The 13243-nt window shown below is 41.1% G+C and overlaps 1 protein-coding gene across 1 annotated transcript in view; it reads left to right on the top strand.

The window, feature by feature from the left end:
* uvssa (UV-stimulated scaffold protein A) overlaps window positions 1–13243 on the top strand; it is a 63834-nt gene that overhangs the window by 19361 nt on the left and 31230 nt on the right. Inside the window, 1 exon segment of the mRNA XM_087177027.1 lies at window positions 9234–9342. Coding sequence (XP_087033153.1) covers window positions 9234–9342 — 109 coding nt within the window.

Below are 13243 nucleotides of genomic sequence, written 5' to 3'. Positions count from 1 at the left end.
GTTGGATGATGTTGGATAGTGTTGGATGCTGTTGAATGATGTTGGATGATGTTGGATAGTGTTGGATGATGTTGGATAGTGTTGGATGATGTTGGATAGTGTTGGATGCTGTTGAATGATGTTGGATGATGTTGGATAGTGTTGGATGATGTTGGACAGTGTTGGATGATGTTGGACGGTGTTGGATGATGTTGAACAGTGTTGGATAGTGTTGGATGATGTTGGATAGTGTTGGATGATGTTGGATAGTGTTGGATGATGTTGGATAGTGTTGGATGCTGTTGAATGATGTTGGATGGTGTTGGATGATGTTGGATAGTGTTGGATAGTGTTGAATGATGTTGGATGGTGTTGGATGATGTTGGATAGTGTTGGATGCTGTTGAATGATGTTGGATGGTGTTGAATGATGTTGGATAGTGTTGGATGATGTTGGATAGTGCTGGATGATGTTGGATGATGTTGGATAGTGTTGGATGATGTTGGACGGTGTTGGATGCTGTTGGATGATGTTGGATAGTGTTGGATGATGTTGGATGGTGTTGGATGATGTTGAACAGTGTTGGATAGTGTTGGACGATGTTGGATAGTGTTGGATGATGTTGGATGCTGTTGGATGATGTTGGACGGTGTTGGATGAAGTGGGATGGTGTTGGACAATGTTGGACGATGTTGGACGGTGTTGGACGGTGTTGCACGATGTTGGACAGTGTTGGATGATGTTGGATGGTGTTGGACGATGTTGGACAGTGTTGGATGATGTTGTATGGTGTTGTATGGGGTTGTCGTTGTAGCAGTGACTCTCTGAGCCACTGCTACCACGACAAGCTCGTCGTCATTCTGCACATTTAAAACAATAAACTTACACAGCTACACATGGACTGTCAGTAGCAGATGATTCAGCTAAGTGCAGATGTCCACTTTGCTTATCACTGACATCAGCTTGATATCTGCAGACTCAAGGTGGTTAATGTAGCCAGCTACACCAATGTTATTTCTTAGTTTAAAATAACCTGTGTACAATGTAATAACTTGATCTCCACTAACTGAACCACTTACAACAAGTATAAGTGTTCAGCACATGTTTGTGAGAGAAGGTGCATTGGCAGAGATCAATGTTTGAGTTTTAAGAATCACTATCTGATCCCCTTTAATCAAATCAGAAGTAACATGTCTGGGCATTATTTTAACTCTGAATTTAATTTTACTTTACACAGAAAAAGGGGTGACCAATACATCTTTTTATCATTTAAGAAATGTTGCCAGTATGACTGTTCCTGATCCATAAAGATGCTGAAGAATTTAGTCATGCTTTTATTTCTAATAGATTAGATTACAGAACACTGCTCTTTTTGCTGGTCTTCTGAAGGAGTCAATTGAGTTTATTCAGAACTGTGCTGCTCGACTTTTAACTAAAACAAGGAACAGAGATCGTATCTCTCTGGTTTTAGTTTCACTCCACTGGCTCACAGTATCTTTTAGAAGAGATATTAAGGTCCTTTTACCTGTTTTTAAAGCTCTTCATGGATTGGGACCAGCTCACACTGCAGATTCTCTGTGGTTTTGAGCTCTCAGATCTTCTACAGCCAGGCTTTTTAATACACACATTACAACACACAACAATTCACATTTTACGCACAAGAAAATATGCTGTGCAGCTTTTTTTTTTTTTAACTATGCTCCAAAACTATGAAAAAAGCCTGCCAAGAGCTATAAGAGATGCTCAGTGAACATTTTTTAATCACAGCTGAAAACCTATTTATTTAACTTGGCTTTTAATTCAATTCGCCTTCATTTTATTTTACCATTTATGATTTTTTTTATTGTAAAGCACTTAGAGCTGCATCTTATGTTTGAAAAGTGCTCTACGAATAAATTTTATTGTTATTATTAATATTGGATAGTTCAAATAAAAATTGCGAGTAATTGGGAAATCTTATTTTTAACATATAGTTCTATTGTTGATGAATGGAAACAGACATGTTGTACCAACCAGTTTGTGTAAAAAGCATAGGAGGGATAGATTTTATAACAGTGCTCAAATGATAAATCAATCAATAGAAAATTTATACAAAATGAATAACATCATTTATCATTTATTAATCATTTTAAGTTGATATCTGCTGTTTTCAGCCTCTCAAACCTGATTGTGAGTTCAGGATTCTTGGTTTTTAGTCTGGTAGTCAGACATATATTAAAGGTATAACGATTAATCACTTCATCAGAAAAATAACTGAAAGTTTATTTTCATTTTTTGTTATTTTTCTGATGAAGCGATGTGTGAACCTATTAACGTGCATGATCCAACTGACCAGCTGTAGTTGATTAGTTGTAGATGGTTGTTGCTGCTCTGCCCATTTAAGCCTGAAAGGTAAAGTACAGCTCTAACTTCAGCCACAGATCTCTGCTGTGTGTGGTTCTTAGAGAACAATGTGTTTTTCTCCCTTTAGGAGCCTCCTATATTTTATGTTTTGCCATTACAGTAACACATAACCCTGCTTTACTTAAACAACTTTTTTATTTATTCTGCTCTGTTCAGGAACTATTTTTATTTCTATCTGCACAGGTTTTTAATGTTGAAGTTAGTGATATTTGTTTTGTCTCTTTCCTATTACAGTGACACATGGTCCTGCCTCTGTGAGACCATCACTTCTAATTTGTCTGCTAAATCTTGAGTTTCAGTTAAAGAAGCAGTTTTTATCTCCTCCAGGGGACTCTGTGATTTTCTCCTGGAGAGTAAACTAAAGCTCTATTAAAATGCAAAGCAGCCCACCGTGCAGCCATGTGGGGGAATAGAGGCCATTTTTTAGCCATGATCCCCGTCAGCAAAATGTTTCTGGAGGAAAGCTAATTCTGCTGTGAGACTTACAGCTCTGCCAGGCCAGCCGACAGCACTCGATGCTATCAGGATTAAATTAAGGTGAATTAGAGACAAAGCGGCAAAAAGAGGGGAAAAAGGGATGATGTTAGGGCAGGATTTTCCTCCAGCTGCGTGATCACTTCTTAGTCTGAGGTCATTGATCAGAGCAGAATAAACCAGGCAGGATTAAAGCAGACAAGCACAAAACCTATAGAGACTATATCTCTGTGTGTGTGTGTGTGTGTGTGTGTGTGTGTGTGTGTGTGTGTGTGTGTATGTGTATATGTGTATGTATGTATGTATGTGTGTGTGTGTGTGTGTGTGTATGTGTGTGTGTGTGTGTGTGCATGAGCTGTGTGTGAATCTGTTGTAGTGTGAGGATGAATATGTGCAGCAGAGGAGTAAAGCGATGGAGAAAGTTTGGTTTGCTGTTTAACCTCCTAAGACCCGAATTCTATTCTTTGCTATTTAGGCTGATTGGGACCTGAGAAAAATGATGTCCACATATGAGGACATTAGTTTTAAATTTCGATTACTAAGTGGCAGTATAATATCCTCATATGTGGTCACCAGGCCGTTGTTGAGAAAAAGTTAGTATTGTGGTCTAGAGAACCCAAAATGTGAGGTTCACATATGTGGACGCCAGGTCCTAGGAGGTTAAAATGTTTCTCTTAAGTCTGAGCAACATCTGGATTAACAGGAACATCTGTAGTAATGACATCTCTGCAGCTTCACACTTCACACACATAGAGAACACTTAGTATCTATATGTAGTGCTGAATGTGATATGTGTCAGGTTTTCAGTTGGAGTGATCATTTTCAGCATTTTCACTTTTACTGAAAAAATATAAACATGATGATGTGTTTTGAGTCTTCTACCTTGAGAATATACCTGGAGAATATGATTTGTAGACCAAGGCGTCTCTGTATGTCTGTTGTTGTGACACAGTTTAACTTTAAAAAAACCTTTAAAAAATTGCAGCTCCTGCAGGGTTCCCACACATCCTGGAAAACCTGGAACACCTTAAAACCAGTTTTCCAGTCATGTTGACGTTAAAATGGTCGGTAGTTTATGTGCGACAGTATTTTAGGCTGCTGTCAGTTTTGTTTAATGCTGGGAACGGAGCTTGATGTCACATCACATGCTGCAGGTTGGATGATTTCAACTGTGAATAATGTAAGTTACATTATCCTTTAAATGTACATGAGTCACTGTTGGCCACTAACTGTGGTTGTTTTAATTAGGTTTATAGATGAACGTGTCCTGGAAAATGATCTGTAGAAAAAAGTGAGCACCCTGTCCTGTGATTTGGATATTGCACCTGGCCATATTGGGATTTTGATAATATTTTGATTAATTGTTCAGCCCTGTCTCTATGGTAACAGTGGAGTTGGAGACGGGAGAAAATGGTGGACTTACACATTAAGACATGACTTTCACATATAACAGTCCCACCACATTTAGTGGCTGTTTCAAGCTTCTATTTGCATCATGTAGTAATAATCTTCAGCAGGTTGACCTGATGAAGCAACATTTATAGGTTTGAAATTTGATGTAAACATAAAGATATGTGTCACAAAGAGCCAGATATCAGCAGGATATTGATTCAAAAAGTCCAGAATGGATTTGATGAAGTCACATAGATAAACACCAGTGTTGTGTGATGCTCTTTGTCCTGGGATCTTACATTTATCTCTACAATCAACAACAGAGCCCCACTGTTGTCTAATTGAATGAAACTGTGTAGAGTCACATGATCAGATAAACTGTGAACACATTTCCTGGTTCTAAAACTGTGGCGCAGTGATTTATTTTCACTGGTAAATATCAAATTACTAAAACATGAAACATTCAGAGAAACCAAATCCTGCAAGGTTGGATGGTGGGTCCAGGTGGGCGGGGCCTGTGGCATGGCTGAGAGCAGTGACTGCTTTGTTGTGACATCACAAAGTTCCAGAAGTCCTGACGGCTGGTTTTAAGGCTCAGTTTCTGAATACAGGCTGTGTGCATTTCTCTGTGGACTGAGGCTTTGATACTTTCACAGTATTAATATAGAAGCTAGAGCTGATCTATAATCACACAACACATGGACATCTACCTTTATACTATAGGGACCTTTAAATATCTGAGCAGGCAGTTAGCAGCTGTTGCTAATGTGTACTGACAGGCATTCAACCAAACACCTCAGTGTCAGTATTTTTATTGTAATCATTTGTTAATGGTTAATTTAGGAGTGAAGTGTTGACATTGTTTTGTCTGTAGACAGAGGAAGAACACTCCCAGGACAGAATCAACTTCACACATTATATATCAGATCTCTTCATTTTCAGATTTTATGAATGAGGTCTCTGAGACCACCCACCACATCTCTGTCTTTGTCTTTACTGACAACTAATTAGGCATTAATTGTTTAGTTGCTGGTTAACGGAGTAGTGGGATTTGTATTATGAGGTGTTTTAATTGTGTGTGTGCGTGTGAGGGGGGTTAGGTGGAGATCAGGAGCTGTTTACAGAGCTAAGCCATGTTCACTGACAGTCCTGTGTGTGTGGACATGTTTCATTAATCATCTAAGGACTCATCCTTCGTAAAATAATTCTAACATTTTAATGGGCTTCATCAGCAGGAACACAGCAGCTTTCTATCACCCACACACATACACACATACACACATACACACACACACACACACACACACACACACACACACACACACACACATACACAGGTATTACACACTAATGAAGAAGAGGCCTCTGGGAATAAGAGGTTAGTTTAACGTTAGGTTTTACTGCTCCTCATAACGCTAATCACTGTGATCATTATGCTGCCGGACTGGAGCGCGCGCGCGCGTGCGTGTGTGTGTGTGTGTGTGTGTGTGTGTGTACAAGTGGTAGCTGCCACGGAATTAACAGCTGAGGACACACACGCACCACATTTGTGTTATGGAAATGACCCCTGTGTATATAGGAGTGTTGTGTTCTGCATTGTAGCCCCGCCATTGGCTAACAGCCTCACTGGGAAATTAAAAAACATAAATTCTGCTTAGCATTGATAACAGCTTAACAAACACACACACACACTCTCTCTCTCTGTGTTTCTCTCTCTCTCTCTCTCTGTCTCTCTCTCTCTCTCTCTCTCTCTCTCTCTCATTGTCATCTCTCTCTCCCCCAAGCCAAAGAGATCACGGCCAAGGAGAGACAAAGAGTGAAATAGAAACTGAGTGTAACTACTCTCCTCCTAAGTCTCTGGTTGATGTTGTTGTTCAGAACGTCACTGACAGCTGATTGGTTCAACATGTCACTGAATGAAGTTTTAGTCATGAGGGTCATTCTTGAGACATGTGCATATTAGCGCTTGAAAGATGAGCAATGTGATATTCTCATGAGAGCCAGATTGTGTCCAGATGTTGTTCTGTATTGGAGGAGAGCATCTTATCATTTATTTCATTTATTAATGATCAGCAGCAAAAAAAATGTGGTCAGATCCTTATCTAAGTCACAACAATGATTAATCTATTAACTAAACTAATAAACTAATAACACATAGGTCATTGTGTTGTTCTTGTCCTGAACCAGTCATAAGGATCAGTACTGGGGCTGATCCAGGATGGGTATCACCTAAAACGGTGATCCAGTCCTTCCCTCACTGGACTCTGTTTTGTTGTGTCTACCTCAGCCTGCTTTAAGACAGCTGGGCTCCACAGTGCAGCATCCTGCTTTGTTAGCCAAAGTTTGCATTTGTGATCAGGGGCACTTAAATCACACAGCGGATATTGATGAATTAATTATTCAAGTTGAAAATCTTTACTGATCTACATTGTATAATTTGTTGAGAACAAAATGACGTAACAACAGTCAATGGAAACCAAAATCATGGATTCATAATCACACCGAAAATCTAAGTAAAAAATTGAAATCACAGGCTGATCCAACTTGTGTGAATTTCATCACAGCAACTCTTAATGTGACTCAGTAGTGTGTATGGCCCCCACGTGCCTGTATACACTCCCAACAATGTCTGGGCATGCTCCTAATGAGTCGGCAGGTGGTGTCCTGGAGGATCTCCTCCCAGACCTGGATTAGGGTATCAGTCAGCTGATGCACCGATACATACCGTCCCATAGTTGCTCAACTGGATTCAGGTCAGGGGAACGTGAGGGCCAGTCAATGGCATCAGTGCCTTCGTCATCCAGGAACTGCCTATACACTCTGGCCACATGAGGCTGGGCATTGTCCTGCACCAGGAGGAACCCAAGGCCCACTGAACCAGCGTAAGGTCTGACAATCACTCTCAGGATTTCATCCTGGTACCTAACAGCAGTCAGGGTACCGTTGGCTATGACATGGCCTGACCCACCGCCAAACCGGTCATACTGGATGATGTTACAGGCAGCATAATGTTCACCATTGCGTCTCCAGACTCTTTCACGCCTGTCACATGTGCTCAGTGTGAACCTGCTCTCATCTGTGAAGAGAACAGGGGGGCCAATGGTGGACCTGCCAGTTCTGGTGTTCTCTGGCAAAAGCCAATCAAGCTGCAGGGTGCTGGGCTGTGAGAACAGGTCCCACTAGAGGATGTGGAGCCCTCATTCCACCCTCATGGAGTCTGTTTCTGACAGTTTGGTCAGAAACATGCACACCAGTAGTCTGCTGGAGGTCATGTTGTAGGGCTCTGGCAGTGCCCCTCCTGTTTCTCCTCACTCAAAGGAGCAGGTACCGGTCCTGCTGCTGGGTTGATGCCCTTCCACAGCCCTGTTCAGCTCTCCTTGTGTAACGGCCGGTCTCCTTGTATCTCCTCCATGCTCTTGAGACTGTGGAAGAGAGATGCAGCAAACTTTCTTTTGACTGCACGTATGGATGTGATCTCCTGGAGGAGCTGGACTACCTGTGCAACCTGATTGGGCTGCAGGTAGGGCCTCATGCTACCAGTAGTGACACTAGCAAAACACAATCCTAACGAAGAATCAGTCAGGAAGGATCAGGAGAGAGCAACTTTTGTGTGTGGCCACCACATGTAGAACCATTCCTTTTTTGGGGGATGTCTTGCTTTTGCCTCATTGCACCTGTTGTCACTTTCATTTGCACCAAAGCAGCTGAAACTGATTCACAATCACTTGTGCTTCATAAATGGACAGATTGATATCCCTGAAGTGTAACTGACTTGGTCTTATACTGTGATGATTAAGTGTTCCCTTAACATTTTTGTACATATATATATATACATACACTGTATATCTTCACTTTTCTGACTGCTCAGCAACAATGGATAATATTATTATTGATCGTTAAAAAGCACATACACACAGCTGTCCAGCTAGATAGCGTCATACACAGGTTAGGTGATGCAAGATATATGTCAACTCATTATTATAGCTGGTGAAGTTGACTGTTCATAGTACAGGCCAAGATGACCCTCAGGCCCCTGGGAAATGTCCACCACCGTGTGTGATAGTGGAACAGTATCCTGACTGAGTTCAGACTCTGAGGCTGGAAACACACAGATTCACTGAGCTCTGATCTAATGATCATTAGCTGACAGTGTGACTAATTTGATGTCAGGCCTAAATGAACCTTTGTGTGTTTGCTGTCAGTGGCTACTTGTCAAAGCTAGTTTGTGAGGGAAGATGCTCCACTCTGTAACATCACTGTAAAATCATGTTGTAGTTTCTTTAGTTCATACAAATCCAACAGATCCATGTTTTTATTCGAGTGGACTGTGCCATGTCACTGTCACAAAGAGGGAGACCACACACAGTCTGTAAATAATGACTTTTAATTTTAATTAAGGAAATAATAGAAATGTGTCCGCAGTGTCTGTGTGAGTGTGTACTGAGGAGTGTGTGAGTGTTGAGATGACAGAGGCTAAACTATAGTAACCATTGTGTTGCGTTTAGTGAGAACAAACTAGTTGTTTTTACAAACTAATCTTAACTCACTCACTTGTCAGGGGTTTACTCTGTCCCCATGATGAACTTGAAATGTGGTTGAAAGCCCCAGAAAAAGTGAGTCAGTTTACCCTTTGTTTGACAATTCACACAGAAATATACAGTCTGCTCCAAAACTCTGAGGCCACTTAAAGAGATCTCAGACCTTTTCGACCCAGTGTGGTCTGCTCTATAAAAATTCATTATTGTACATTTTTCCATATTTAAAATGAAATTAATGTCTTTTTCTCAATTTTATATGCAATTAAAGTCATCGAAATGTAAACTAATAGTTATCTGTGAGTCACAGGGTGTGTGGGATTTTTTAATTGCTCCTTCTGATCCATTCATCCTGCTGCTACACACCTGCCTCACTAAATAGATGTGAAGTGTTCCTCTGTTTCTGTTTTTGATATGAACAAACATGAAACCTCACTTCCTCTTCCTCAGATGAAGGCTTCAGACGGAGAAGATGATGATGAAGATGATGATTTTGATGAGGTTCCAGAGAAAGAGGGATATGAGCCACACATTCCAGAGCATCTTCGAGCTGATTATGGTAATGCTAGGTCCAGCTACACACACGCACAGGCACACACGCACACACACACGCACACACACACACACACACACACACACACACACACACGCACAGGCACACACACACACTCGTGTCAGCCCCATAGACGTCTGGATAAACAGTCAGGTTAAGCTACAAAAGAAGACCTGCTGCTCGGTAATCTTTAAAGATTCACACATACACTCTGCAAACAAACACACATACACTTCTAAGGAGTAGCTGTTGAAGCTCTTCTAGAAGTGGTTTATTTAGGGTCCATGCCCTTTGATGCATGTCATCACCTCTCTCTCGCTCTGTCTGTCCTAGGGCTGCTCGATTATGGCAAAAATCACAATCATGATTATTTATGATCAATGGATTATTTAACATGATTACTCATTGACTTTGGGAATACCACGCATTAATTGGACTTTAAAAAAAACTTTGTCTTTTTAACAGTGGACTTTCTTCAACTTCAAATACAATTCAACGGAAAAAACAAACAAAAAAATAAATTTAAAAATTAGATAAATAAATAACAAATAATAAAATATATATAAATACAATTAAATATATAATTCAAAAATTAATAACAATAAATAAGATCAACTATGTTGTAACATAATTTACTTCCACAACCTACTGAAAACTTCTAAACATATATTTAGTATATACAAATAATAAATAAAAACAAGACCAAAAAAGACAAAAATAAATTAGATCAAATATATTGTAGTGCACTGTACAAACATACTGAAAACTCTTTTCCACAATTTGGTAAAATATAGTTAACATAAATTAAATGCTGGCCCAACTCTGAAAAGGCAAACTCCTCAAGACGACACATCGCTAACGTACACCGAAACGTAACCAGGAAGTGGATGAGTGGATGGTTCTTGTAGGGGGGATGAATTTTGTTGTGAAACAATGCAGCACAAAATAACTTTATCCCCATTACCTTGATTTCATAATCATTGGAAGACAAAATAATAGTTGAAAATTAAATTAGATTAAATACCCAGCCCTAGCCTAACTCTATACTGTCTCTGTCAAAAAATGATAAAGGCAAAAAAAAAAAAAAAAATGGTTTGGCAAGAAAAAGTCAGTGTAGCTTTAGAATCACCTCCATTTCTGTATAAATCTGCCCTTAAATCGGATCAGATCTTCATCTAAGTTAAAATAATAAACAAACATAATATATTGTAACTAATAACACAGAAATCATTGTGTTGCTCTTGTTCAAACATTCACAGTGTAGCTGAAACTGGACTGGACTCAGAGTTATCAGACACTTTGACTTCTATACAACACTTAGACATTTAGATAAAAACATCAACTGATGGGAACCAGGCCTCACAACAAAGATCTCAGAGACTGAGGATGAAGAAGAGATGATGAGCATGAAGCTGAAAGAGTCTCAGAGTTCAGATCTTCATCAGTCCAAAGTCTGAATGTATAGTGAGAATTATTATGCCCTATATAGTGGACACATAGTATCCCACAGTGCATCATGAAAAGTAGTGTACAACTGATGGTCACTAACCAAGCAATATACACTCACCGGCCACTTTATGAGTTACACCTGTTCAACTGCTTGTTAAAGCAAATATCTAATAGGCCATTCACATGGCAGCAACTCAATGCATTTAGTCATGTAGACATGGTCAAGGCGACCTTGTGACATTCAAACCGAGCATTAGAATTGGGAAGAAAGATGATTTACAGTGGTATGAAAAAGTTTAGGCACCCCTCTGAGGCTGCATAATAATTTACTCCGTCTTCACAGAAAATGATCACAGTGGCATGCCATTCATTTTCTAATAAAGGCTAAATACTGGGGTATTTTCTAGACAAAGATTTTTAGTGTGGCAATATTAAGTTGTATGAAATTAAATCAGACGTGAAAAATAGGCTGTGCAAAAATTTGGGCACCCTTGTAATTTTTTTGATTTGAATACCTGTAACTACTTAGCACTGATTAATTGGAACACAAAATTGGTTTGGTGAGATCATTAAGCCTTGAACTTCATAGACAGGTGCATCCAATCATGAGAAAAGGTATTTAAGGTGGCCAATTGCAAGTTGTTCTTCTCTTTGACTCTCCTCTGAAGAGTGGCAACATGGGGGCCTCAAAACAACTCTAAAATGACCTGATAAGAAAGATTGTTCAACATCATACATCTTATATGCGCCGGTAAAAGATGGCGCCGGTGTCCATGGCTGACCGTCTGCTGCTGTCACTTTGTTTGGTGTGTTTGTTATTTCTGATCCTCGGCATTACACAAATGAAGTCTCTGCTGGTGTATGATCATCAATGTCAAGGAGTTAGGTTCATTTCATTATGGTGGACAGAAAACGTTGCCCCCGTTCCTGTCGGGAATTTCGACTCACCTGTACCGGGCCGTGAGTCAAGCCCCCCGGCGGAAGCGCCTCTGACGCCGCGGTAAGCGCGGTGGTCGGCTGGTGAAACTAAAGATCTACCTTGCACGATCGTCGTCCTTTTCTAGGAAAGGATGTGGATTATCCTTTCCTTTCACTGCGCACCGTCGTTTCCTGGATCCTATCGACGCCTGCCTGAAGACGCTGCTCCGGGCTCCCCGATCCGCCGAACCACAGGCCCCCGGCTCCTGCCAGGGTTGGCCTGATGAACGCCAGATCACTGGCAAACAAGACTTTCATTCTGAGGGATTTCTTCAGCTTCCGCGCCTTGGACTTCCTCTGTGTGACAGAGACCTGGATCAGTGCCGGTGAGTGCAGTGCCCTGGTCGAGCTTTTACCGCCGGCCTGCTCTTATTTTAACTCCCCGCGGACATCGGGCCGTGGCAGAGGAACGGCGACTGTTTACAGAAACAACTTTAAATGTAAGCAGTGTGCTGTGCCATCCTCATTCTCCAGCTTCGAGGTGACTTTATTTGAGGTGGGTCGCTCTGATCCAGTGCTGTGCGCTGTCATCTACAGACCCCCCAAATACAATAAGGACTTTGTCAATGACTTTCTGGCCAGAGTGATGCCATGTTACGATCGCGTCCTCCTTGTTGGAGATTTTAACATACATGTATGTTGTCCTGATAAGTCGTTGGTAAAGGACTTTTTAAGCCTCATTGACTTAACTTGTTGCAGTGTGAGTCTGGTCCCACACATGAACATGGTCATACATTAGATCTTGTTCTCTCCCACGGACTGTCTGTGTCTAACCTTGAAGTTGTCTTGTCCTGTACTGTTGTTAAACCGCGCGCTCTTGCTCAGCGCCGTCGGCCTTTTAACCGTTCGACTGCCGGTCAGTTCACTGTTTCATTCAACCAGCTCTGTGTTCCCTCTGACTCAGCGTCTGCTGACACGGAGGAGCTCAGTTCCTGGTTTCACTCCTCCTGTCAATCTATACTGGACTCTGTGGCTCCATTAAAGTCCATGCAGCCTAAAGTGAAACCAGAGCCCTGGTTCAGTGACAGAAATCGTGCAGCAAGACGGGAATGCCGCAAAGCCCAGCGCAGATGGAAGAAAAACAAGCTACAGGTTTCATTCCAAATCCTAGAAGATTGTTTGCAACATTACCAGAACACTGTTAAAGAGGCAAAAAGAGAATACTTGTCACATATTATTGTGTCTAATCGCCACAATTCCCGTGTGTTATTTAAAACTATTGACTCTGTCCTAAATGCCCCTCAGTCTGTCTGTGTGGAAGCGTTCCCTGAGCTGTGCAATAATTTCCTGCAGTTTTTCATTGACAAAGTTGCTACCACAAGGGCTCTCATCCCAACTCCTGCCTCTGACCCCTCTTGTCCAGTCCCTTGTCAAGCTGTGTTTGATAGGTTTGATCCTGTGACTTTGTCACTTTTAGAAGATGTGGTTGGCCACACTAAGCCATCAGGTTCCCCTTGTGATGCTGTCCCTCCTCACTTCT

The sequence above is a fragment of the Seriola lalandi genome, unplaced genomic scaffold, assembly GCF_002814215.2.
Source record: "Seriola lalandi dorsalis isolate HSWRI2012SDOR001 ecotype SW California unplaced genomic scaffold, Sedor1 jcf7180002054578, whole genome shotgun sequence".
In the NCBI taxonomy this organism is placed as follows: domain Eukaryota; kingdom Metazoa; phylum Chordata; class Actinopteri; order Carangiformes; family Carangidae; genus Seriola; species Seriola lalandi.
This window is presented reverse-complemented; position numbering and strand designations above follow the sequence as displayed.